This window comes from Pieris brassicae, chromosome 1 (assembly GCF_905147105.1).
Source record: "Pieris brassicae chromosome 1, ilPieBrab1.1, whole genome shotgun sequence".
NCBI classification, from domain to species: Eukaryota; Metazoa; Arthropoda; class Insecta; order Lepidoptera; family Pieridae; genus Pieris; species Pieris brassicae.
This window is the reverse complement of record NC_059665.1, coordinates 13,367,272-13,393,798: the sequence shown is the minus strand read 5'-3', so window position 1 is coordinate 13,393,798 and position 26,527 is coordinate 13,367,272. Positions and strand designations below refer to the sequence as shown.

General features: G+C 33.8%; 2 protein-coding genes across 10 annotated transcripts in view; one reads left to right on the top strand and one right to left on the bottom strand.

Moving 5' to 3' along the window:
* Nucleotides 1-1,238: 1,238 nt before the first annotated feature.
* LOC123711941 (RNA cytidine acetyltransferase) lies at nt 1,239-14,214 on the bottom strand. The gene is made up of 18 exons (XM_045664818.1): nt 14,012-14,214; nt 13,783-13,877; nt 13,537-13,696; nt 12,923-13,059; nt 12,668-12,830; nt 11,966-12,108; nt 11,118-11,394; nt 9,943-10,158; nt 8,383-8,610; nt 7,709-7,854; nt 7,226-7,373; nt 6,239-6,381; nt 5,911-6,048; nt 4,804-5,000; nt 4,277-4,446; nt 3,633-3,878; nt 2,204-2,343; nt 1,239-1,364 (listed from the first exon to the last, which is right to left on the bottom strand). Exons 1-18 carry the CDS (start codon nt 14,117-14,119, stop codon nt 1,262-1,264), a joined length of 2,958 nt encoding a protein of 985 aa, XP_045520774.1. The 5' UTR covers nt 14,120-14,214; the 3' UTR covers nt 1,239-1,261.
* Nucleotides 14,215-15,400: 1,186 nt separating this feature from the next.
* The window catches only part of LOC123708219 (AT-rich interactive domain-containing protein 2), a 28,872-nt gene continuing 17,745 nt past the window's right edge, over nt 15,401-26,527 (top strand). For 4 of the 9 annotated variants that reach the window (XM_045658829.1, XM_045658871.1, XM_045658881.1 and 1 more), the window contains exons 1-16: nt 15,434-15,721; nt 15,814-15,904; nt 16,102-16,211; nt 16,670-16,788; nt 17,036-17,248; nt 17,671-17,915; nt 19,259-19,449; nt 19,708-19,801; nt 20,388-20,549; nt 20,634-20,798; nt 21,632-21,739; nt 22,772-22,921; nt 23,397-23,566; nt 23,972-24,087; nt 25,128-25,201; nt 26,034-26,150. In XM_045658829.1, coding sequence (XP_045514785.1) covers nt 15,600-15,721; nt 15,814-15,904; nt 16,102-16,211; nt 16,670-16,788; nt 17,036-17,248; nt 17,671-17,915; nt 19,259-19,449; nt 19,708-19,801; nt 20,388-20,549; nt 20,634-20,798; nt 21,632-21,739; nt 22,772-22,921; nt 23,397-23,566; nt 23,972-24,087; nt 25,128-25,201; nt 26,034-26,150 — 2,247 coding nt within the window. In that variant the 5' untranslated portion in view covers nt 15,434-15,599. Of the gene's footprint in view, nt 15,722-15,813; nt 15,905-16,101; nt 16,212-16,669; nt 16,789-17,035; nt 17,249-17,670; nt 17,916-19,258; nt 19,450-19,707; nt 19,802-20,387; nt 20,550-20,633; nt 20,799-21,631; nt 21,740-22,771; nt 22,922-23,396; nt 23,567-23,971; nt 24,088-25,127; nt 25,202-26,033; nt 26,151-26,527 lie in introns of all 9 variants that reach the window. The other 5 variants (XM_045658812.1, XM_045658820.1, XM_045658845.1 and 2 more) reach the window with 5 other exon arrangements.

Here is a 26,527-nt window from a genome sequence, read left to right as displayed (position 1 = left end):
TCTCGGCTGCATTTCCAGACCGACAGACTCTGGGCCGTTCGTCCACGACTGTTTTAATGTCAAGTGGGAACAAACCGTGATCCATGTGGTATCGAATTATTTCCGTATAATTAGTATTATTATTACATTTCAAGGATCGTCATGCTCGTAAATGTCATTGCTTATGGCGGCGTCCATGCGTTGGGTTGTCTCTCTAAATATGCGTCATACTCCTGAACCAGTGCAAGTAGGTGACAAGTCGTACTAGAATTCGTGTATGCGGTGATATTAGATATTTCGACTACGTATTTGCGTTTTGTTCCCACGTGAATGTAAGTTCGTGCTCCTATTTCACCATGCCTCCTGCTGATAGAGGAAAAATCTTTGTTTTTAATTTATTTTATTATTATTTATTACTTAAGATGTCATGTGGAACATGGTGTAACGGTTGCAGCTCCTTACAACTGCTATGTAAAACAAAAACTTGGCGATTAAAAAGAGTGGCAGAGTTCATTGCCAGTTCTTCTCTTCTGTTCTACGCCCTTGATTTGAGAACTGGCAGTAAATGTAAAATTAGAAGCATTTCACATACATTTCTGTTTTTGACGTTCCTAAGTCTACATAGTGTTATCTAAATGAATAAATGATTTTTATTTTTAATTTTGAAATGGAACATTAAATTCATATACAAAAGAAATCGTAGCATACCCCGCATTGTCTGCTGTTGATGAGGATTCCATTTTTATAGACAACAATGCTCGCCGGCTCCGTTCTGGCAACGCGGAAGAAGTAGGGAACCATAGTTTAGATTCGCCAGCTCGAAGTCCTGCTCCACAAGACATGGAGCTAATAAGAGTCATTGCAGAAGAGTAGGAACGTACTCCTCAAATCTTTATTAAAAACATCGTGGAAAGTATGCCCAGAAGGTTTCAAGATGTGATTTAGCAAGAGGTCACACTCGGTACTAGGTTTTTACACTTGTAATTTAATTTAATGAATAAGAGAGAACAAAAACTTCTTATTGTTTTGCCGTGTACATCGGGCCTTAAAGAAGTCGTCAAAAATTATTGAAAAAATTGTCGATATTACGTATATTACTCACGATTATAAATATACACTCATCAGAAAATTTTATTTCATGAAATCTGAAATCGTCCTTGGAACATAAATTTCCTTATGTGAAAAGATTTTAATATAAAGTTAGGCAATTGAGTGTGAAAAGCCTGTTCAAAAAACAAAACGGAGTTAATAAAACCCAATTAGAAGATTAAAGTTTATTTATCTAATCTTTATTCCTAACATGTTTCTTCTTTTTCTTCTTGTTCCCGTGTGACTCTATTAAGTCATCGATCTCTTTGCTATCATCGCCGAGGCGCTTTTCACCACTAAAATAATAAAATAATATTTAATCAATTAATTAACCTATGACCAAGTAATATATTGAATAAATTCAATTTACTAAAACATTAAAGTTGCACTATGAACGTGTCAGACACAAAGGCAATAAGTTTACATAAAAAGTAAAAATCTATATTATACGCGCGATGTCTAGGATAAGGAATTAAGGAAACCTATTCTAAGAGATGAAGCACCACCTCTGATAATCAACCTACAGGAAGATGACACAGATGGAGAACATACGGAGGAGAATTTTTGAAGAACTAAGAAAAATCCCTAGAAAAGATAAAAACGGCCCGATTCAGGCCACATTATAATAGTTTCTCTATGATTACGTCGAAACAAACATTTTATCTTACAAATTAAAACTTGTATTTTCACATAGCGAAAAATTATTCCTATTAATACTTAACATAATGTAGCATATCGATATGCACCTCTACAATTCTTATTACCATAAGACCTGTAAGTGCGAGCGAGACAGACAGATACATATGGTTTTCGACTCAAATCCTCAGTTCATAATGCGTCGACTTCAGTAGGAGATGGAACGGTCTTGTGAGAAGAGAAAACCTATTCCTCCATTCAGAAAATTTCTAACACAATCCTACCATGGTTTTAACTTTCCATAGGCAGTTAAAACTAATTTGACATTTATAAAATAAGTTAACAGTTATATGAAACAGAACAGATATAATTATTCTTGGTTCATTACCTTTTTGAAAGTAGAAATGACTACGATATCTATAGTAGATAGATTAGTATACTAAAAATTATCTTCATACATCAAAAAAAATTTTTTTTAGTAGTATATCATTTTGTATACCTTTTGACAGAAACTAGATGCTTTTGATTGGACGTGGTAAGTGCTTGGCCCCAATCCAGATCACTTCCCTTGATCCTATACTGAGCGAGATCCTCTCCCATGAGTCGGGACAACTCTTTGCGTTGTTTGCGTTCCAACTCCTGCAAACATGAATACATTTTGAAAGAACTAGTTAAACACGTACGTAAAATATCAAATATAAATAAATAAAATATTACAGTGAACTTTTATGTAATTATTTTAATAATTCTAACTCTAACTGAAAAGGAACTACATGGAAATCTTAACTACCAAACAGAATTTGATGAAACTTGGTAGTATCCCTTAAGGTGGTATCAAATCACGAGCATACTCTACATACACACCTTCCCGTACATATCCTCACTTTTACACCATCACGTATCATAGCCAAACTAGGTATTACTTAGTTGAATATATTAAATAATTTTTATTCTTTTTTCCTTTTGTAAATATTAATTATTCCATCTTTGGCTATATTTTTAGTGTAATTGTATTTTTTTATATATAGTTTTTGTTAGAATTACGAAAGAAATCAATCGAGACTTGTAGCTTGCTGAAATTTGCGAACACACAAATAGCACACTTACGTATACACACATTTGGAAGCCTAAACACATCATACTCAATCATTTCTTACAATATCACACATACAAATCGAACTAATAAATAAGTCGGCTAAGATGAACTGAGACATTTATGTACAACAAAAACTTGAGACGTGTCAAGGGACACCCGGATGGAACGAAGTTTCTTTCGCTTAAATAGTGAAGGAATTGTAATAACATTTTTAAAGTTATAATATTTTTTTATTATTATAGACAAATATAATGTAATATAAACTCAATCAGTAGGCTCAATTTTAGTAATAAAAATACTCGTCGCAACACTGTTCAATGCAAAATAGAAAGACGAAACGAAAATAACTGGCTTGTTTTCTATAAGAGAAAGAGAAAAAGAGAGTGAGAGCACGCGCACGCCGCACGGCTTACAACTATAGCAAAAAGTGTCGTTACAACTTTTGGTCTTAATTTTTTTCCGTCTTGCCACCTTTAGCAACGCGCGATAAGGGATCTCGTTCCAAAAATTATACTCTTATGGGGAAATTTAATAACAAATATCTTGATGTAGTTCACTACATCTTGGACTGGAGATTAACCAATCAATAGCTCTAGAGAAATATTTATTTGAAATGTCAAATATTGCTTTTTTTAAAGCGCATCGTCATCTTTTTATAGCCGAGATAGAACCTTAGGTCGTTCGTTCGAATCCTGCCTATGGAATAATATACTTTTTACATACGAAAGAAGCAATTATTAACAAAACACTTGTCGCGTTATTAAAACACATTTCCATACAATCATTTAATTCTCCTCCATAAAAAATAAACCAAAGAGCAAACGGCAAATACCTTGGCCGCCTTCGATAACTCGTCTTGGAGGCTTTGTTTGATGGGTCCTCCAGTGCTGACGTCAGCGGTTTTATCATCGATACCGATTTCCTTGGCGACGGTATTTTCCAATATAACGTTGAGTGCTGAATTTATCTTTTTACACGCTTCGTAGAATTTCGCTAAAATCTGGGAACCGGGGAGGCCGAGCTCCGATGCGATGTCGTCTACGTCTTTCATTTGGAAGCCCATCGCTATGAAAAGTACCTTCAATTAAAAAAAAGATATATCCATCAAACTGCAGAGATGTCTTGCCCCATGCCCCATTAACATAATCTAAAGTAACAATTTTACAGAAATTCTTGATAATTACGTTATTTCTCATTTATTTGGGGCAACAAGCCTACGGGACGTCCCGTAGGCTATGGTCGGCGTTTCCGGCCACACAATTTAGGGTGCGTTGCCGGCCTTTAAGGTCCTCGTATGGTCGATTTTTAAATATATTTAAAATTGGGTATGACTCCTCTGTAACATTGCTCTTTCTTCTAAATTAAAAATATATCTCTAACATTTTATTTTACGAAAACATCAATCAGAACTACTAGCATTTTTTATATAATTAAAAAGTTGAAAACTCAAGTAAAATATAAAAATGTAAGTATCACCTGTTGTACAGCATCCAATTTGAGTGAGATCTTCGTGTGGAAGATGAGATATGCCAGAGGTGCTATGAGATCTGTGATCAGCCTGTAGTCGGCTTGTTGCCGACAGTACGACTCTACTCGAGAGAGGTCGTGCCCAGAGAGATGTTGCTCTATAAGCTCTTTTGTTGCTACTGGAATGTTAAAAAAATATTATTAGTATTCTATTAATATAAAACTTCGATAAATTCTAGAATTAACAAGATGGCCGCTACCATTTTAGACGAAATTTCATGAAAGTCACTAAATACTAACTTTATATAACGACTTGTATTTTATGACGTTATAAAATCCATCCAATCCATCTTTGGCTATACGTTTACTACCATTGTTTTCATGTAATATACAATTTATGAAAGCTGTACGAAAACGAAATAAATAAATAAAAAAATAGTTCCAAAAATACACAAAAGTCATAAAAAACTAAATGGTAATCTTTGATTATAATTAAGTTATCTACTTTACTAAGTGTAAATATGAATAAAACTTACGAGGCTTTTCAATTTTGACGCTGTCATTGAGAAGAGTAGAGAGTGCCAACGCGGCGGGAAGCTTTCTAAAAGATCTCCCCAAAAGTCGGGAAAATCTCTTTTTGAAGTCAACACTGTAGGCGGCCAACCAGGACGTATCTCCCATCGATCGAAGCATTATACACGAGTGTTCGCCCGTTAAGTCGTTTGATTTTTGACTGTAAATATGAAGAAAAGGTTAACGGAGGTCAGAGAAGACTCCAGTGTATTACAATCTTTGTATGGAAGTGTAGGTGTGGTATTTTGGGATATTTGTTTAGATTAATTAAATTATCCAGTTGCGCTACAACTCTTTATGGATTATCCACGTTCCTTTGAACATTTTCATTTCATAGACAAGTCATTTCCACACATAGCGTCTATTTTTGGATTGCAGTGATGTTGGTATTCTCACGATGAGCGATGCGCACATAGACAGTCCAAAACACAGACGGGGATCGAACCGACCGATATGAGAGTCGCACGCTGAAGCCACTAGACCAACACTTGTCTATATAATTATTATTGTATTCGTCTTTAAGACAAATCGCCAAAAATTACGATGTTACTAATAAGTAAGGTGTTACCACATTTAATTTACAAAACATTAGAATTTAGTCTTAATTCCAATGTGGTATTACATGTATACATACGCAATTTTTATGTCGCAGTAGTTAAATCAGAGAGTTAATTGAATCTCAAGACAGATATTCTTTGAAGTCGCTAAAGTTCCGTCAGAAAAGTGAGTGAACGAAACGTTTAACGAGTTTTCTATACGTTCCTAGGGAACAAGACTAACCTAACCTATTTACAATAAAGCAGAACACGGAATTTCCAACCTCTCAGTTCTTCACGATCACATTGAAATAACAAATGAAATAATCATGGCATAGTTTGTTTTACCACCTTGTTATACATTGTTAATCAACACGCTGGCTTTCGGTCAGGCATCGGTATTGAAATCAAAATGCTAGCGACTTGATTGAATATCGATGTTTAATTAACCGTCTAGAGATTCAATTAACTCTCTGATTTAACTACTTTACTGCGACATATATATATATTTAAATATAATAAAATAAAATATACCTTAAATATACCGGAACATATTTCTGTGATTTCCAAAACTTCAGGAGATTTTCTGTTAGTCCAAAACTGGTACCCAAATAGTCCAAATGCTCAGCCTTTACTTCTGTTAAACGACGTAGAAGGGTCGGTGGTTTTGCCCTGGAAAAGAGTTTTTTTTTTTCACCGACTTGGATCATATTTAAGAACTCGAAAATATATGTATGTCTGATCACAATTTTCTCTAAAACACTTTTTCAAGTTTTCAAGATATCAGTATAATTTTATATATAGTAAAATTTAATCATGACGAATAACAATGTATTGAGAATGTGACATATGTCATGGTTACCTAGGTACAATGGTCTCCGTGTGAAGCGATTCATTGGGTCCGTTCTGCTCATCATCACCATCACTGGCTACTTCATCAAGGCATGGTATGTCACCGGAGTAGTATGCGGCCAGTTGTTGTAAGGCACGCTTGCCATAACCCATCTAAAATAGTTCGCTAGATATAAAATTTCGAAGAAATGTGTTTTTTGTTTAATTGGCGTTATATAAATCAATTTCACTAACTAAATTAATCCTTTGAAAGGAAAACCCAGCTTTTAATTAAAATTTGCTTAAAACTATATATACCTTATAATAACAATGAGCAAAAAAGTCAATACTAAACATTTTTCTTAGTTTTAGTGCAAAGGTCAAATTTCGAAGAAATGTTTGTCTCAGTAAGTAAATCATATTTTTTATTTGCTTAATATAAACGTACTCAATAATATTACTGAGGTTAATTTATACCTAACAAATGTTATAGTAAGTATAGTAACAAAAATAATGTAGCTTTTTCGTAGACTCCTTTATATATGGCCTAATATAATTTTTTTATCGGAAAACGATGTATTCTTATTTTTGTTTAAATTCCAATTAATATTTTATTAACGCGAGGCATTTTCCTATAAAGAAAAACGATAGACACAAAAATATCTGCCCCTCATTATAAACCATCAAAAGGTCGACCTTATCGCTTATAAGCCATTTCGTTACTCGGTGACGAAAATAAGTGTAATAAACAATTACCGGATATGCCCGTTTCCGTAAGGTATTTAAGTTTCGTATTTTATTCTATAATTGTGCATATATAACGAAAATTTTATTTATTTACAGCCCATGCATGGCCAAATTGTAACTAAAAGTAAGATAAGACTAAATATTATAAGATTAAGTTATTTTTTTCAAGCCGGGGTTGAAACGTCCTTCAGAATACTTTAACCCTGCTAACACTCGAACTTGTAAATATGTTCAAACGCGTTAGTAAAACTACGTACAAACAATCACGTACCCGTTGATACGAGGGATGTGTGGCGATCCTTACAATTCTGGCTCCAGACAACTTTGGAAAGTCCTTATCACCGAATTGTTCACAAATGTTCCATGGTATAAGGTCTCCAGCGGCTTTGCGACCGCGTCCGAGACTGTCTTTTACCGATCTGGAGAAAAATAGTTATAACATATAGACTATATGTATATGAAAAATATACATTTTCACGAATTTTTTAAATCATTCGTGCGTAACAGAAGTACGAGTCGTTCTTTAAAAATTGTAGTAATAACGAATCAACGGTCATAAAACAGAAAACTCAGAAAGATGTACAAATAAAAATAAGTATTGAAAATAAATAACATATTTTAATACAGTAAGAGACGATGACGTTGTTATTAAGTACATAATACAATAGAATGCATTCTTTGATTTTGGTCAATATAACCGGTATGTTGTTCTAACGATGTCGTCGTAAACAGTTTTCACTGTATGTGTACTGACCTGTCAGACAAATTCCCTTCAAGACACAGCTGTATGACGCACAGTACTTCTGGCATGGAGGTGGCTTTTGGTGGAGTCGGCGCGAGTAATACGAAGAGGCAGTGCGCAGGCGCATCTGCCAGTAGTTGGAGGTCGTTCGGACTGTTCTAATTTAAAAAAAATGAAGTCAATTATCATATAGGTTTCCTCATGTATTAAAGAATTTTTAATATGAAATTGAAAACCGATTTTCAAAGAAAAAATATTTTTTTTAACTTATGTAAGATTACTGATTGAAAGATCTTTAGATTGAAGAGAAAATTAATTACTATTATTATATCATTATTGTAAGTAATTAAAAATAAAATAAATCAGTGGCGCAACAACCTTTTTAGGTTTGGGGCTCAGATTTCTGTGTCTGTTTCATGATCATATGTCAATCTAATAGGTGAACAGCCTCGTGTGTCTGACACACGCAATCAACGTTTTGCGTCTAAGGCAAGCCGGTTTCCTAACGATATTTTCCTTCACCGTTCGAGCGAATATTAAAAGCGTACATTAGTGCACAGAAAGAGATCGAACCTACGACCTCAGGAATAAGAGTTGCATGTTAAAGCCACTAAGGCCAACACAAGAATAGTTCAAAAATATAATACTTACTGTATGATTATTATATAATTATGTAAAAACTGTACCTTATAATGACTAGACACATAAATAGCAACCAGCCTATGGAGGAATGCTTCAGCAGCCTTATGGTAGCAAAACAAGGCATCTCTGTTCACGCGTAACAGTTCGCAGGCGGCAGGGGGTGGAGCTCCTGCGCCTGGCGATGGCGGAGGCGCCTCCAGACAGAGGACGGAGTTTAACCAACGCTCTATTGGGTCACCGGCACGATAACGAATGGGTTCTTCTAGTTTGATCTAGAAAAATAAAAATATTTTTGTAGCATATATTGTTGTAAATGTTATATGGGGGAAAATAAATAAAATTATTATTTATAAATAACAAAATAATATATATATATATATATATATATATATATCTATATATATATATATATATATATCTATATATTTATTTATATATATATATCTATATTTCTTTTATTTTTATTCGTTACTTGCCAGCACTATGAAAAACTGGTCCTGCATGTTTCGCGCGTACGTGCACGCAGATAACCTGCGAGTGGTACGTGAGTCAGTGCGCTTGGTGGCTTGGTATTGGATGCTCATATGTATGTATGTATTATTTTTGTAAACGTAACAAAACATTAAATTAATTAATTAATTTAAAATGGCTGTTATTTTATCTACTCCATAATCTTGTCTACTTGGATAAATATGACGAAATTATTTATTCACATAGATAGGTTAAGTATTCTATGTCCCAGAATTGCGTGAATATCTCATAAACTAGTGAACCGATTTTCATGAAACTTATAATGAATTTATTTATTTTAAAGGCACACTAACAAAACACATACAAATAATTACAGAGAACACGCACAAAAACAAACATGCGTGTGCATCAATGACAAGTGTGCACAACATTTACAGGGAAACATTACAATGATAAAGAGAAAATAACTTAAACATTTTAGTAGTACTACTTTGCAATTGTCACTATTGGTCACGGATCATCTGTGGCTACAGCATTTTACGCCTGAAGACATAGAGACTGTCATTAAATGTACTCGGAGCGTCGCTTAATGGAGATAGAGATCGTTAAAATTATTTCAAAACTGACTACTATACAATTTTACTATAATTATTTTTTGTTTTTTACTAACATAACTTTTACACATTTAAACAAAACACTTTTTTAACGAATTGAAGCTATGTATTATAGTATTGTCTTTTGTTAACATAGCTTGTACACATTAAGAAAACACTTTATAAACAGATTCAAGCTATGTATTATTATTATAAACTTATAATAATTTTACATCATTTTAATTTTTTCCGACGGTTCGCTTTCTGCTTCACAGCGTGCGTGTTCGGTAACCGTGATCACGCACGTTGTAAAGCTTAAATTGGTTAAAAAAGTATTTTTGATTTTAATTTTTTTTAGTTGTAGCATGATACTTCATTGTTGAGTAAATTTTTAATTTGAAAAATATAAAATACTTAAAAATTGAATTGATCAAAAAAAATTTTTTTATTACATATATAAAAATTTTACACAATACTTAGTCACTGATAAACATAAAACTTATTTTACTCCAATAAAACCCAATTTGAGAGTCAACTTACCGGTGGAGGCGCGTTGTGTTCATTTTGTAGTTGTGCGAAGAGTTTCAAAGATAGAGCCCGTCCAGTTCCTTCATAGCCTGAAACTGTCGAAGATAGAAGAGCTAAAGGAGCCTTGGTGGCTGCAGCAGCCACATGTTCCAGGGGAATGGCAGCCGCCTCGTCCACAAGTACCAGGTCAGCAGCAGATAGCAACGAGTGGTCGTCTGGGGTTATGTACTGTAGTTACAAGAAAATATATTTTATTTTACACACAATACTAGAAAACTTTAGCGCGATACCGCCGCCCATGGACACTTAATGCCAGAGATTAAAAAATATATATAGAATAGCAGCAATAGCAATGAAGAAATATAATTCTTCATTAATAATATTACATTTGTAAGCAATGCGTTTTATTTCGGCATGACTGTGGTCCCAAAAATTATCACAGACACAGCGCATGCTTGTAACAACTCTCAAATATAGTGCATTATCTGCACACATAGCCATTCACATACTAATTCACGCATACTTAAGGTAGGACACCGATTTTTCTTAGATTTTTGATTAGATGTAACACTAAGGGTACGTAATCCACCAAGCTAGCGTACGGCATTTTGTTTTGCACAAAATGTTCCTAAATAAATAAGAGAAGGCTTCTGTCTCCACCAGCAATACTGTGTGTAACGCGGAGTGTTGCAAACTTGTATATTTTATGCCGACAGTTGCTAATATGGATGCTAATATATTCTTGATCACGAGCGTATGCGTGTCGACACGAATACCGTGTGCGCGCACACAAATTCAGTTGTGCGCAGTCGCTCAAATATTCGCGCACAATTGGTTATTGATCGCTTGAGTGAGTCAACCACAACAAATATTTGTGCCGGACGCTGTGCGACCTTATTCCCCATTCTTAAAAACAATGTTTCAAACATACTTCATGTATCACGGAATAAGTATAATCTAGTTACTCAAAACAGCGGCTCCCTAGTGTGGAGACAAGCGTTAGATCAATTTTGACACAACCATATTTCTATCATGTTTTAATATTATTCTTATAACAAATAAAGTCCTCTTTGTTCTATCTATATATAATCTATACATTTAAAACAAGTAAAAATAATGGCGCTGCAAGCCTTGGTCATAGCGAGTATTCGCAAAAATATATTAAACACTATTATTATTATTATTACCTGAATAGTCTGCCGCGAATTTCTCGCAACGTTGACTCTCACAATGGCCTTCTTAAAATCTGGGTTCGTTGATCGAACTATATTGTAATCTATGTGTTCCTGGTACAAGCAGGCATCGAGACCCTTGAGGACGAACTCAAACAACGTAATCAAGTTCTCCGGGTGTGGAGACGTGACGTAGATGTTAACATAGCCCAGAGACACCGCAGCCGCAACGGCCAGGCCTAAACATGCTGACTTACCACGACCACGACTGGCTGTAAGGCAGTGCGGCGGTCTGAAAAACAATATATTTTTATAAAACAAACAATTATTAGAAGGACTTATTAAGAACATGGACATTTACAATTTTGGCAGTCTGTCTGAGTATAAGAATCATCACACATTAAAAAAAAACTTTTTTAACGAATATAAATGTCTCTCTTACGTACGAAACGTACTCAAGTCATGTAAAAAATTAATGGTAAAGCAAATAGGAGAGTGTAGAAATTATTGATAGGTTATTTATTTCGAAATATTTTTTAGTCATATATTAAGGCGTAAAATTAGACTAAAAGACTTTATCGTGGTAGTCGGACAAATCGGAGGAAAAAAAATGGTCAAACAAAAACGTCACTGACCAAAATCCGTTGGTAATTAATTCAATACATTAAAAATTAGATCTGTTCAAATTAATCGATTTAAGATGCTAATTATTATTATTATACATATTGCATCTTAGAGCGCTAATTATATCCAAGTTGGGACAAACCAAACCTTAACCGAAAACCTTCACGCATTAAATGGCTATTGTCTACTATTAACTAAAGAAATCTTTCGTTAATAAGCGAAATAAAAATTCTTCATACCTAGACTGTTTGTCTGCTAATGTATTTATGAGTGCTATTAACGCGGTTGCTTGATCATACGTTCTACATAACGCAACCAACGGTCCTGCCGGTGGACTGTCTGATAGTGATTGTATTAGTTCTGTCAGTTTTGGATTTACTTTCTGCAAAGAGGATCTTTGTTAATACAAGGGCAGAACACAGACACACATCAGTTAGTAAAATAGGAAATACTGGTACAAAAACTGTACATCTATTAATTTTTCTATAAAACTTTTACAAATATGGAAAACAAACATTAGAAATAGTGCATGCAAACTCAAACTATCTTTATTCATATAGGTAAACAAGTACACTTATGAAGGTCAAAAAGAAGTTAAATTAGTTCTAAATTTACATTTACTACCCGTTCGCAAGTCAAGTACGTAGAGCGGGTAAGAAGAACTGGCAAGAAACTCTCCGCCACTCTTTTTAGCCACCAAGTATTGAGTTATACAAGTTGTTTGAACTGGAGCAAATCAATCCCTAGGATTAAGATCATTTAACTAATCATCAAATTTACTCTGGCAGACTGTTGGTATGACATATTCGTTTTTGCACAAAAATCTTCAGATATATTCAAGCCTCAAGCAAAACAGGAATAAGAGGTCCATAAGTTTAGGATACAAAACTAAAACATATTTGTTATATAAATTACAAATACTAATACTGTATATACTTTACCTCTGGCGCTACATTTACTGGATCTACTTGTGCTGTTTTAGAGGATATTGGCAGTACATTGAGTGAATCATCTAAAACCAGACATCGGGGGTTATCGGCCAAGGATAGTAGAAATCTTTCATTGAATCTATTCACAACTGTGTCATGTGCTTCCGTTTTGAACCTGAATATAAAAAAATTGATTAAAAAAGGGAATTTTCAAAATATGAAAATAATAATTGCATATAATTTGTTTTATACTACATAAAATCTTACCGTGAATGCACATCCATAGTTATTGAGTGTAACTGTCGTAATGAGTTCATGGATTTCAATAGGAATATTATTAATCCACCTCCTTCTACAGTTTCTATTGTTCTTGCCATTAAATTTGGTGTTAGAGCCTCAAAGTCCTGTAATAGATATATTTATATTACATCTTGGTTCGACATACTTAATAATAATTCTTAAGATTAATTAGAATAAAATTACACAATAATATAAAAAATGTGTGCATGTACTAGTGTACACATGTAAGAAGTGAAACTTCTTTATAACCTTATTGTTCGAAAAATGATCTACTATATGCAACTTTACAGAAATTGGTTAAATAAAGTTAAATTAGATAAAGTTTAACAAAAGGCTTTCATTATCATAGACATTAATATAAATAATACATTTATATCATTTTACCTTATTACTACTAAGATTATTACAGACTTTCATTAATTGTAATAGAATTAAGTTAAGCTTCACTTCAAATATTTCTTGATAAAGTATTTAATGTTAACAGAAATAATATTTTTTTTATTGCATCCACATATTAATTTCAGACCATTTAATAACTTGTCCAATGGAAAAAGAAGTTAACTTAAAATAAATTGTGATACCTGTAATACACAAACACCATAAGTCTGTCCGAGCATAGCATGACTTTCAGAATAGTATCTTCCATGGATGGTTGTGGCTACTCGGAATGAATCAAACAGAGATTCTTCTGACACTTCCAATTTACCTGCTGCTATTTTTTTTGCTCTTTTACGTCCATGACTACAATATAATAATTGTATAAAATTATTTATATTAAGTAGTTGCATTCAATTTTTAATTCAAAATGCAATGAAAACTATACTTACTTGCTAATGGCTTCATCCTTATTCTTATAACACCATAACACTGTCGGTCTTGCTTTGACTGTTGATTTCACTAACATATCATATAAAATCGGTACCTGAAAGGAGCAGAGGTAGACATGTTACAATGGACTCGTATGGTTCGTGAGGACTTTAATCGATCTATAGAACTTTCTAATTGATTATTTACTGTTATTGTCGTCTTTCATGAAAAACATTTAAGTTCACTTACTTGATCTCTGCTTTTATCACCCACAAGTAAAATCATTGTTCGGTGGCCAAGTTTAACTCCATTTTCTATCATTACACGAATACGATTATCAATTTTCTTCTTAACCATTTTGCCCTATTTTATTACGTTTATAATTTTTGTTAAAAATAGGATTTGATTTTTAGGATATAATAACCTAAAAACACATGCTAATGTTTTGAACTTTTGACATAAAGGACATTATTGAAGTCTTTTAAATGTACAATTTGTTTTGACAGGAGACCTCTCAGAAAAAAATATTACCCAAGATTTTCCCAAATTTTACTGAAAACCTCTAATGATTATTAGGAAGGACGACATAGTAAGATACGTGGTTGTGATTAAATACAAACATATTAAAGCGTTTAAATCTTTGACATTACAGCTAATTAAAAAAAAAGCACTTCATAAGAAATCTAGATTAGCTTCGCTTTGGTTTTAAAAATATAGAAATCAATTTTTTGTATTTTTATGTTTTTATTACAACTAAGGTATCGTGACACTAATACATCAATAATCTTAAGATATGATTAACTATTAATTATTTATAGCATTGCAGATTCTTCTTCTTATCCGGTACACTCTTGGCAGAGCTGTAGCGATCGCTATGTATTAATAATATTAGCAGAGGCAGATGTGATGCGCTTCACCACGTTTCATCATCGCTGCCTATTAGAGATTAGCCTGCTGCACTCATTGAGTGAACTTCCTACAGCAGACTTCATCTGGTCAGTACAATACGTAGGTGACCTTCCGCCCGGTCTAGTGCCTTTATCTTCTAGACAACAAGGCGTTCTATCGACTGATCAACAAGCCGAGATACGTGTCCGAAGAATGTAAGGAAGCGAGATTGTACTGTTGAGAACAAACGCTGCTTAATACTGAGTTCTTGAAGTATCGTGACGTACGTACGTAATTCGGTACATGCAAGTCTAAGCATTTTCCTCCTGCACCATATTTCCAGAGAGTCTTCTTCTTCTTTTCAGTCACAAGAAATATGGGAAATATAAATGTTAGTTAAATTCTTGTTTCCAGATATTGCATTGTGGATTATTTAGGTCTAATTAAACATGTCTTCGAAAATAAACAACATGATAGTGGTTGTTCATGTAGTCAAATGATTTCGCTTAAAAAATCATCGTAATGTTAATCCATGGTTGTACTAGGGCATAGATAGCGTAGATATTTTATATCTTTGAGTGCTATCAGCATAAATTAATTAGAGACCCTAACTTGGATTAGAAGCGATTAGAAAATTTTAATCGGTCTTCAGATTGAAATATATTTTGAAATTAGATGCACAGACTGCTTACATGTGTTAGTGTCACTGTCAGCTGTCAAAGAATGAAGCTCGGTTAACTGTTAAGTAAACCTACGGCTACAAATCTAATTCTCCGAGTAACTTATTTATAAGTTTTGAAATTTATTGGAATTTCTTTTGATTGTAAATTGTTTAAATAATTATTTTCTATAACATGGCTTATTGATCGATTACTAAACTTAAGTTATCGTTACAGTATTAAAATAAGTGCAAATTTGGTATCGACTGCCGACGCTTAGCGTCTCAGCGATGCCGCTAATAGAGATAAATACAAAAATGGGTAAGACTCAAATAAACACCAAGTCAAGGGATTACCTTAACGACAAAGAAACTTTTCTTAAAGAATTGAAGCAGTTTAATGAAAGTAAAAAGTAAGTAAAGTGCAATATTTTTACCCTATACTATACGATATTGGTAGTTTCAGATTACATTTTCTATCTATACCTATCTTGTTTTGTTTCAGTATACCATACAGAGTGCCAGTAGTGAATGGTGTTGAAATTGATTTATATTTACTTTATTCCTCGGTTCAACAAAAAGGTGGCTTGAGTAGAGTAAGTTTGAATGACCATTTGTTGTCAACTAGGTCTTATTATTTATTATAGTATGTTCCTATGAATTAAAACTTCGTAATTAAGCTTTTCATCTAATTTCATTGTCCTGTACTGTACTATACAGATCAGATCAGATCTAATAGTATTAAATGAATATGATAATATTTTTAATACTTTATAACTATTATATTTTTAAGGTCAATCAAACAGACACATGGGAATCATTTCTACGATTACTCAAATTGCCCTACCCTTGTGTAAATGGGTCAACACTTTTAAGAAGGATTTATGGCATGTATCTTGAAAAGTGAGTACATATTATGCTATAATATAAAACTCATCAAAGTTTTTTAAGCCACTGATGATGAATGGAAAAACACATATTGTGTAAATGTGTTAGAGTTTTATTTTGTTTATACCTATATTTTTGAGTTTCAAACATTAGTTTCCCTACAGTGTTTTCCTTCTCAAGTTCACTTCAAATGACCAAGAATAAATACTTATAAGATACAGTGCATATAGATAGAATAAGCCAATGTTGCAAAGCCAGGATTTGAATGCACGAACTCAGTTGAGAATTAACCTGTAAAACAATGTTTTATAGAGTTATTTGGTATTTTACATACATAATTAAAAAGAAGCTTACTAGCTATATGCATTTTTTCGCCATCGTAATTAAACTTAGGATATACCTGTTCTGATCTCATGTGAGACCAGTTCTTTGTCTGAGGTACTTTATGCTGACTTAAGTACTTTGTGTTTAAGATATGAACGAGCCAAAGGTCCACCAGGCAGGGATGATGATAATGACATGGATGAAGATCCGAGACGGAGTCGTAGCGGCATGCCTAGAATTAGTTTTGGTAGTGGCACTTATATTTCTGGTAATTTGTTTTAATGTTCAAGATCTAGCCTAGCTTCTGTTCTTCCTCTAAGCTGATAGAACCATATGGTCAACATATATAACAATCATTTAATGACATTTTAGAATGCTTGTTTATGTGTCATTTTGTAAAATGCTAGGCTAGTAGTAGCATTACATAATTATGAAAATTAGGCTATCAAATAATATTTCCTAGAGATGTTTCTTACTATGTAATTTAATGATTTTATTTTACTATTTTCTTCCAGCATCTGGTGAACAATTAAAAACTACCACTCCAAAATTTGCGGGGCCATCAGAGAGGCTTACCTTGTCATTGTTATCGCCTATGCCGAATGAACAGGATTTTGCCATCAATGTGTGTACAGTTCTGGCTGCAGACCATTCAAACAGGCTGCCATTGAATAGTACCCCACACATCTTAGATTTTTTGCTGGCCCATGCTGGAGTTTATAATCATTGTAAGATATTATTTGTATTTGCTATCATATAAAGTTTAGTTACATAGGTCATAATGCGGGACAGATACAGTACAGCATTTGTTTCCAGTTGTCAACTATCTAATTTACTTTCTAAATTTGATGTGTTCTTGTGTTAGTTTAAATACCATTTGTTATTGTAACATTTACAATATTTATCCATTTTTAAGATACACTAAAGGTTTTTTTTACAGTTAGTTTGTATTAGACATATGTTATTTCTAATACAAAATTAGTAATAATTTAACTATCTTTGAACTAAAGTAACATGATCACACCTGAGGACTTAAGAGACTAAATTTTTAGTTTCAAGACTTTAGAATTTTTTAGTATGTCTACTTGAATGGTTTCAAAGCCAATGCCTTGGAACAAACATTTATACAGTTTTTTTTCATGTTTTTTAGCAAGTCTCCGAGACACAATTGGTCGTTCATATTATGAAGCGCGTGGTCGTTATCCTCACGATTTTTGGGAAATGCGTGCCGGAGGTGGCGGAGCTAAGGAATTGGCTGATGAAACAAAGTTTATGCAACCGGGAATTGAACAGCCCGAATTGATGGTGCAAGCATTAGCGGCACATAACACATTGACAGATTGTCTCATGAACGGTGGAGATGATGATGATATACTGGATAAAGTTGTTGAAGATGTAAGTGATTCTATTCTTTTATACGAGTATTTTATCCAAAACTATGGATGAAGCATGTCTTGCTTGCTTGGTGTAATAATAATTTAGCAATAAACCATCCAACAAAAATTTAAGTTAAAATTGTTTACTAATATGAATTGTCTCTCCTTCACATCCTTTGTCTGAATGCATGGGCATACCCATATATTAAACTACTAAATCGATTTCGATGCAATTGAGACTGTCTCTTACTCTGATTTTTAATAAATTAGAATTCTGACAGCTATAATTTTTTGTATAATTACAAACCGTTTTGGCCGGGCACATTTTTCAATTTTAATACGAGTAGTGATCTTAGTCTATGCATACATTTATTTGTTAGTGAATGTATCTATTTTATTAAGTGCGGTCCTCCACATTAAAGGTGTATTTACGGCGAGTGATAATTACGTCCTTTTTCAATAAAAGCAAATAAGTAAGCAAGAGTAAAGATAATATTTTTTTAAAAGGTTTACTAAACCTGGAATAGGAATAGGCAGTAATGCCATCAAAACATTCAAATAAAGTAATTAAACTTAATTCGATATGTTGTTCGTGGTATTGAAATAATTGTATTTTTGCATTAAGTTGAGTAAGTTTTTTGTTAAGGTTAAGGTTTCCGTTTTTGTAGGTAAAACATAAAAAAACACGTAGCATTTTATTCTATTACCTTAAATTTGGTCAAATTTGTCCCTTTTCTGTGGAAAACTTTTTTAGTAGCAACACTTATGAAATGTCAGAATTCTACGGGATGAAAAATCAGAGTATAAGTCCATCTAATCAAATCCTGATTAAAATCGAGTTAAAAGTTAATTTTATACTTTCAAATATGCATTTCCAACAATATGATATATGTACTGGACAACACACCGGGGATATAGTTGACCAAACACAAGCAAGTGAAAAATGTAGATGGCACAGAAGTACTCTTTGGGTGTTTGAGCTTGTACTTTCGAGACAAAATATGCTATGTTACTCATACCAATACAATAAATATATAAACATACAACAATGTCCTTTAGCCTTTTATGTTCACTGTTCTTTTGTTAACATAGATTTTACACATTGAAAGAAAACACTTTTTATATCGGATTGCAGCTATGAAAATCTATGTTAACAAAAGAACAGTGAACATAAAAGGCTAAAGGATTAAAAAAATATATATAAGTTTATAATAATACATAGCTACAATCCGGTAAAAAAAGTGTTTTCTTCCTTGGTTATTCATTTTGAAAAATACAGATTCAATAAAGATGTATTATTACTATAATTTATGTTTATGGTTGCTTTTTATTTCGGAACATCATCTCTACCAACAACGTTAGCTTCATCAACAGGAGATGGAAGATTGGGTGACGGAACCGTCGGAGGAAGATCAGCTCTTTGCACCAGAATTACCCGGTGGAGCCAGTTGTGTGTACACACAGCGGGTCTTGCAAATAGCGTCTATTGTACGATCACTGTCCTTCCATGAAGATAATGTGCAATATCTATCAAGAAATACAACTCTCATACGGTAATTATATAATTATTAAAAAAAATGTTCTAATTTTTTTTTCAAGGACTTTTATTAGAGCAAATTTGAATTCCTAATAAAATTGCTATATGGTATCTACTTGTGTGTGTATGCATGTGTGACTATAAATTAGTTATTATATCATAATTATCTCAATAAAAACATAGGCCGTTATAAGAATATTTAATGTATTATCTTTATCACTGTTCCTCATCTTATCGCGGGTATTCTTACGTGTTATTTTAATATTGTTTTTAGGTTTTTATTACTCTGTGCAAATTGTTGGGTGGGTACACTGCGGCAAAGTGGTTTGGACACTCTTGGAAATATATCAACCGAGCTTATAATTAAGGTAATATTATGAGTGTCTCATGTGATTATTTTACAAATATTTGTAATAAGAAATCTTTCTAACTAGTTAGTACTTTTGATGGTTCTAACAATTGTGCTCACACTTTGGAACGGAATGTCTAATAAAATTTTAATGAAAAAAAAAACTTAGTAGTTTTACCTAAAAATATTTTTATTATAATGTTATCCATCTCTTGTTACAAGTTTTTCATTTCGTGATAAAGAAAATAGCGTAACAGTAAAATATAAATAATTTAAGAAACAACATGTGATCATGAAACAAATATAGAAATCAGAGGGTTATACAAAGTTTGTAGCGCTATTGATTTATTTTTATTCTCTCTCAACACGGGCGTCAATAACAGGTTCCTACTGTCGTACTTTGTACCTATCACGTTAAGATTTTAAAGAAATTATATTATTGTAATGAATGTCGATGCTTCGTAGGACGGAGAAATTGTGACCAATTTACGTACCAACATCACGGATTTTTTTGTATTAAAAAACTGGTTCGAGGCATAGACAGTATATTATATATGACAAGTACATATTTACAGATTTAAAAAAAATATTGTCGTACATTTTAGGATCCTGCTACATGTCTCATTTCGAGGCATGTTTTATCAACGATACAGACTGCATTATCGTCGCCTGATCGCGCTAGGATTTTAGCCGCGCTGGAGTTACTTAACAAATTAGCCCAGAATGAGGCTAATGAAGATGCGTTGCTGAGATCCCTTGAAGCAAAGGTAAGCGAATTTTTTTTAAATTGTTCGTTCTGATTTGTTTGTTACTAATTTTCTAGTCCAATATTAAAATGAGTGATTTTGCAGGTGTATAGTGACGTGTGTTCGTTGCTAACGCTACGGGATATAATGGTGCTCGTTTGTACGTTGGAGTGCGTGTACGCACTCACATCCTTGGGTGAAGCGGCAAGCGAAGCGGTAGCTAGAGTCACTGGTTTAGTTCATACACTGGTATCTCTTGTTACTGTTGAGGTATGTTAAAAACATATTTTCTTGTAACAAAATTGAATATTATATTATACATATTTTTAAATATATAGTAGTGTAAGTAGAATTTGAAAGGATTTTTATTCGTTTGAAATTATGTTTAAAAAAAAAATTTTTTTTGGCAATTCTCAAATCAAGGGAGTAGGACGGACAAGATGAACTGGCAATATACTCCGCTACTCCGCTTTAAAAAAATAATATTAATAAAAACGCGCGTCTTTTAGCGTTAGTGAGCTATAATTAATATACAGCGTAAACTGTATATGACGACACTGTAGGGGCTGTGAATTTTATGGCGTTATATGGAGAGAAGAAAATGGCATTGATAATCCATGACTCCTACTTAGTCAACCACAGTCTACACGTGCAAACAATCCCAATTTGTAAACAAAAGAACGAATTTCTTAGAAAGTTCGTATGCATGATGCCGACAGTCGAGTTTATTGCGGGCTAGGATAATAAAGCGACCAAAGAACGTAAACAGCGGCGCAGTTATTACTAATTTTAAGAACTTAAAAAGTACTTTATTATATTCAATTGTTACATGGAGTTAAAACTGTATATAAGTAGCGAATTACGCGGCAGAGGAGACATGCTCGTAAATATTCTTTAATAAAGACAGCTCGTCTGATATCAAGTCGAAAGGACGTAAAGAAACGAAAGAGTACTTTAATTCAATTATTGACTAACAACAAAAATTGTGACGGTAAAACAAATTGTTTACAATATTATTCAATACATTTCGACTGTTTTGTTTTCTGAGCCATTTGAGAGCATACATAATGTCTGATTTGTATTGATTATATTAAATATTGTAGGCCCAAAGTTATGGTCCACGCGCGTGTATTCTAATGCGTGTGGTGGAAACTGTGAGCGGACCCGCCGCTGTTGCTGAAAGGGAGTCGGAAAAACCTCAACAACAGCAGGTAAACCCATGTTACTAAATGTTATCGCTTTATGAATCTCTGTTTTTAATGAACTTTCTGGAAGGGACTTAACTGATGTTAAGTGATACCGCCAGCTATGGTTTCACACTGGTTTCACATGCTAGCTCCCAGTTCATGCCGGTTCCATAGAATAGCTGTCAATAGTGACATTTCAAAACCACAAAGAGCACTTCAAGAGCAAAGGGGTCTTCAAGAGCGTAGGGCTCTTAAAGGCCGGCAACACCTTTAAGCATCGTGGCGTTTGAGTCTCTGGGCGATGGTTAAACACTTCTAAGTGACTCGCTCGTTTGCCCTATGTTCCATAAATTCAACTGTCTTATCCCTAGTTCTGCGTTTGCAGCGTACACGTGTCAAATTATGTCAGTTGTCATTTTGACAGTTTACATTTGCAAATGAAATGATCATTTTAACGTCAAACCTCATTTGAAAAACGTAACTATATTCAAGCTTAGAGTGTACTCCACTCTCTGCAATACACCCACGAAAAATGGGTGTCTATGGGCTGCGATGACTGACAGTTTTTGGCGTCCCGTATGCTCGTTTGCCTCCCTAATATATAAATATATATAAAACTCAATTTGTTTTTCTCTACGTGACATTATGAAAATTTACAAAACACCAAAACGTCTGTACATAGCCTATACCAACAAATATGTTTTCTATAAAAACATACATTATCATATAGGCTATTATCTTTTGGTTAGTCTATGATTTGCGAACTATTCCATCTGCATATTGTACAATTTTCAGTACAGTGTTATTTAAATGATTTTATATGTTTTATATAGTAGGCATACTTACAAGGTAGGAACAAACAACGCATTTTATAGTCTTATTTTTGTAAATATTTGTTTAAGGTAAATGTATATGTAAATGTTTATATAATATAGGTTTAATTTAAAGTTCAACATATATCTACAACACAACAACTCCTGAGATAACTGTCGTTAGATCAACAAGAATTATGCTTGCGTGACATTGTTCATAAGTGATATAACTAATTAATTGCAGCCGCAAGTGCAAGTGAAGCCCCAAGAGCCGGTGACAACATCGAGCCCTCACGCCCACATCATCGTGTCCAACTCAGCCCCGCCCAACGTCACGCCCACCACTTCTCTTTCCTCGATACAGGTGTCGCACTTGCATCAGAGAACTGTACAGGTTATACATTAACTAGATTCATTCAGTTAACAAAAATAATTATTTTTTGCATCGCATAAAACTACAACGCCGATTTTTAAACAATATAAAGCTATATTAATAATAATAAAGCATTTTTATAAATGTTAGTAGTAATATGTTAGTCATCTGTGGTTGTGGACCCCTATTGGGAGAAGGCGTTCTCCAATTCTTACCAGAAGTCTCGATCTTTGCCAACTAAATGTGTTTGTTATTTCTACTAAGTCACCAGCCCATCATCATTTTGGTGTTGTCGTTTATGTCCATCAGTTGTTGTTTTTGTTGGAATTTCAGTTTTTGTTTATGTTTTGAAAATTTATTTGCTGTCTTTCGTTAACAATTAAAGGGGTTGCAAGGCTCCAGATTAACAAAAAATTAAGTGCAAATATATAAACGACAAAATTAAGAGAGTGCAGTAGTTAGTAACATTTTAATAAATATTCTTGACATTTTATAGGAAAACGAGCATTTTGCCCAAGCGTGGTTGCGTTCGACGTACGAGCCGTTACCAGCGAACGACAATAGTACGTGCGACGCCGCGGAAATGTATCGCAACTATATGACGTGCTGTACGAAGGTCGGACGTAAGGGGATTATTGCGCCTGCGCACTTTCCGAGATTGGTCAGGTAAATATATTTTTTTTATTACAACAACATTTCTTAGAAGATCCTTAACTCCTTAAAGATGTTGCAATATTTTTTACATAAATAAAAAAAAATTAGGGGCGCTACAACCTTTTTAGGTCTGGGCCTCGGGTTTTTGTATTTGGTCAAAGTAATAGGCAAGTAGGTGATCCGTCTCCTGTGCTTCCTTGTGACTTTTTGGGTCAAAGGCAAGCTAGTTTCCTCACGATGATTTCCTTATTGCGCACATAGAAAGAAAGTCTATTGGTGCACCAATCGAACCAACACCCTAAGAAATGAGAGTCTCTCACTAAAGCCACTAGGCCAACATTTGTCTTTGCTTACTTTTTTAGATACTGTAATATAAATTAATCAAAATAGTTGTCACTAATAATATTTACTTTCCAGAACTGTGTTTGGGGGTACGGTTGGCCCTAATACGGTGGCGACATCCAGTGGCGAAATGCAGCAGTTGTACGTAGGAATACGAGCAAAAAATACGGGCAAAGTCACTACACCCGCCGGTAAGAGACTATTAACACCATACAGCAGCGTTGGAATAATGTCTTCAGCGTGTGACTCTCTTCCCTGATCCCAGGTTGGGCACCAATGGAGTTCTTTGTATGTGCGCATTTAAAATTTGCTCGAACGGTAAAGGAATACATTGTGGGCTAAAAAGTCGACGGCGTATGTCAGCCAAAATAGGCCGATCACCTACTTGCCTATTAGATTAGCAAATCATGAAAAAGATATAGCAATCTGACGCCCAGACCTAAAATGTTCTAGCGCCACTGATTTATTTATTTTTATGTTAAAATTATTCTCCAAATTTGGTCCATGGTGTTAAACAGAAGCACGAAGAGTTGGATCTTCGTTATAGAACTAGTTACTGACTCGGCATGTATTCCACGTTATCAGTACAAAATAAATTATTAATCTAAACAAGCACAAGCCTTAACGGACTTATATGCTATGGTCGCCAGCTGTGGGACTGTTCCAGTAAGAGCCACAAGCAGTAAAGCCCAGTCTGTGAAGGATACTTGCTGTGTCAAGTATCTTCACAAACCAATAATGGGTGTGGAGAGACGGACGCAACTGCCGCATCGCATGTCGGGAAGCGGATAAGGCTCTGCTGTTATGTTTATTGGCTATGCACGATTGCGATTCCCACAAAAGCCCTCCGGACCAAGCAGTTGCACCGCGGTAAATGAGCTATGCATTTCCCATGCAAATAACCAAACGATTCCAAACAAAATGCTCAGGGCACCTACATGGAGACCTTAGTGGGGAAGTCGCCAGATTAATTTAAAAGATTGCTTCGAAAGATTGAAAAGGACGAAACTATTTGAATTAGTCTTAAGTGCTGAACGGTGGTAAGAGAAAAGAGAACACGAGAACAGTGTGTCTTCCCCTTTATAGAGATTGTTAGTAGTGTTTACACATATATATAATATCCTTTTTAGTAAATAAGGTATATTTAAAATACTTTTTGTTTAATAAGACTAGCTCGTATTGATAAATGGTGAGGAGACAATTTATAAAAGAAAATGATATTTATTTCCAGGACCGTCCTCACCGATTCTGAAGGCACAGTTAACAAATAAGACTGACGTCAAACCGGTTGTTACTCAAGCCCAGGTAACCTAACTTTAAACACAGATATTTGACAAGATTTTAAAAGTAATTGTAAAAAAAATTAAACAGTTATAATTTCAATGAATCGACTTTCAAATTTTCACTGTTTTTGATATTTCCATCAAAGACAGTATCCAACGAAATTAATATCGAACACAGTTACTGTATATCCCATCCTTTTTTGAACCATACTCCACGCTTACTAAAATTCTAATGAATAGACATCAATACAAATAATACAATCATTTCATTTTACCTTATTACTAACAAGATTATTACAGAATTTCATTAATTTTAATAGAATTATTATTATCAATGTTATCGTTATTATATATTTTTGTTATGAATGGCTTCGAATCTCTTCGAATCAACCGTGGTAGGGACAAGGAAAAGATGGCACGTAACAGAAAAATGTGACGGTATTTTTTTTTTGCAACGCCGATAAAGAAGTTTTAGTTCAAAAATATTAATTAATTTCTGAGTATGTGAACAATTCCATTATAGATTTTTTTCATAATGTGCACACTAAGCGAGGAATTACAATAGAGCAGAAAAAGCTTTTAAATAATTACTAAACTATACAATCTTCAAAAAAAACTTTATCTAAATAGTAAACATAGATAATAGAGAATTAAAATTCGCTCAAACGCTGAAGTAAAACGTGAAGAAACCGGCTTGCCTTAGACCCAAAAATTCGACTGCGTGCGTCAGGCACAGAAGGCTGATCACCTACATGCTTATTAAATTGACAAATGATCAGGAAACAGATACAGAAATCTGAGTTCCTGGCCTAAAAAGATAATAGAGAAATACCGCTTAGTTTTAATAATTTCAGGCCCAACCAGCATCTCATCCGCATTTGTCGCAAGCGTTAGAATCGACCGCCAATACGTCGACATCGCTTATAAAGCATCTTCTCGCCCATAAAGTAAGCCCCGGCATTCAAACGCAAGTAAGTGCCTACTAACACCACTAACCTGCTATTAGTGAAATCGCAGTGACAAATACTATGTAGTGAAAAATCACAGTGAATACCTAGTATTAATAGCTGTGATAAAATACTTTTGTACCGTTTTATTGCCGTCTTTAGTTGTCAGATAAATGAAGTAATTTTATAGAATTAGGCAAAGCTTTTTTTTTAAATTTTAAATTATAAATTTTTATAGCCCCGTTTTATAATAGTTTTTTTCATTTATATATTTTATTCTTTTTACTAGAGAACAAATTTATCAGTTACTTCAAAGTAGACAAGCGACACATGGTAAAATACTGAAATATTTAAATTAACCTGCACGTATTTTGTGTGTGATTTTCATTTAATAACAATAC

Excerpts from the sequence above, each read along its gene's own strand:
- LOC123711941 (XM_045664818.1), bottom strand. The coding sequence starts at position 14,119 with ATGGTTAAGAAGAAAATTGATAATCGTATTCGTGTAATGATAGAAAAT. Across the intron at positions 6,049-6,238 it reads ACGGAGACCATTGTACCTAG|GGCAAAACCACCGACCCTTC; the intron begins GTAACCATGACA and ends ACTCTTTTCCAG. Across the intron at positions 4,447-4,803 it reads CGTCAAAATTGAAAAGCCTC|TAGCAACAAAAGAGCTTATA; the intron begins GTAAGTTTTATT and ends TTAACATTCCAG.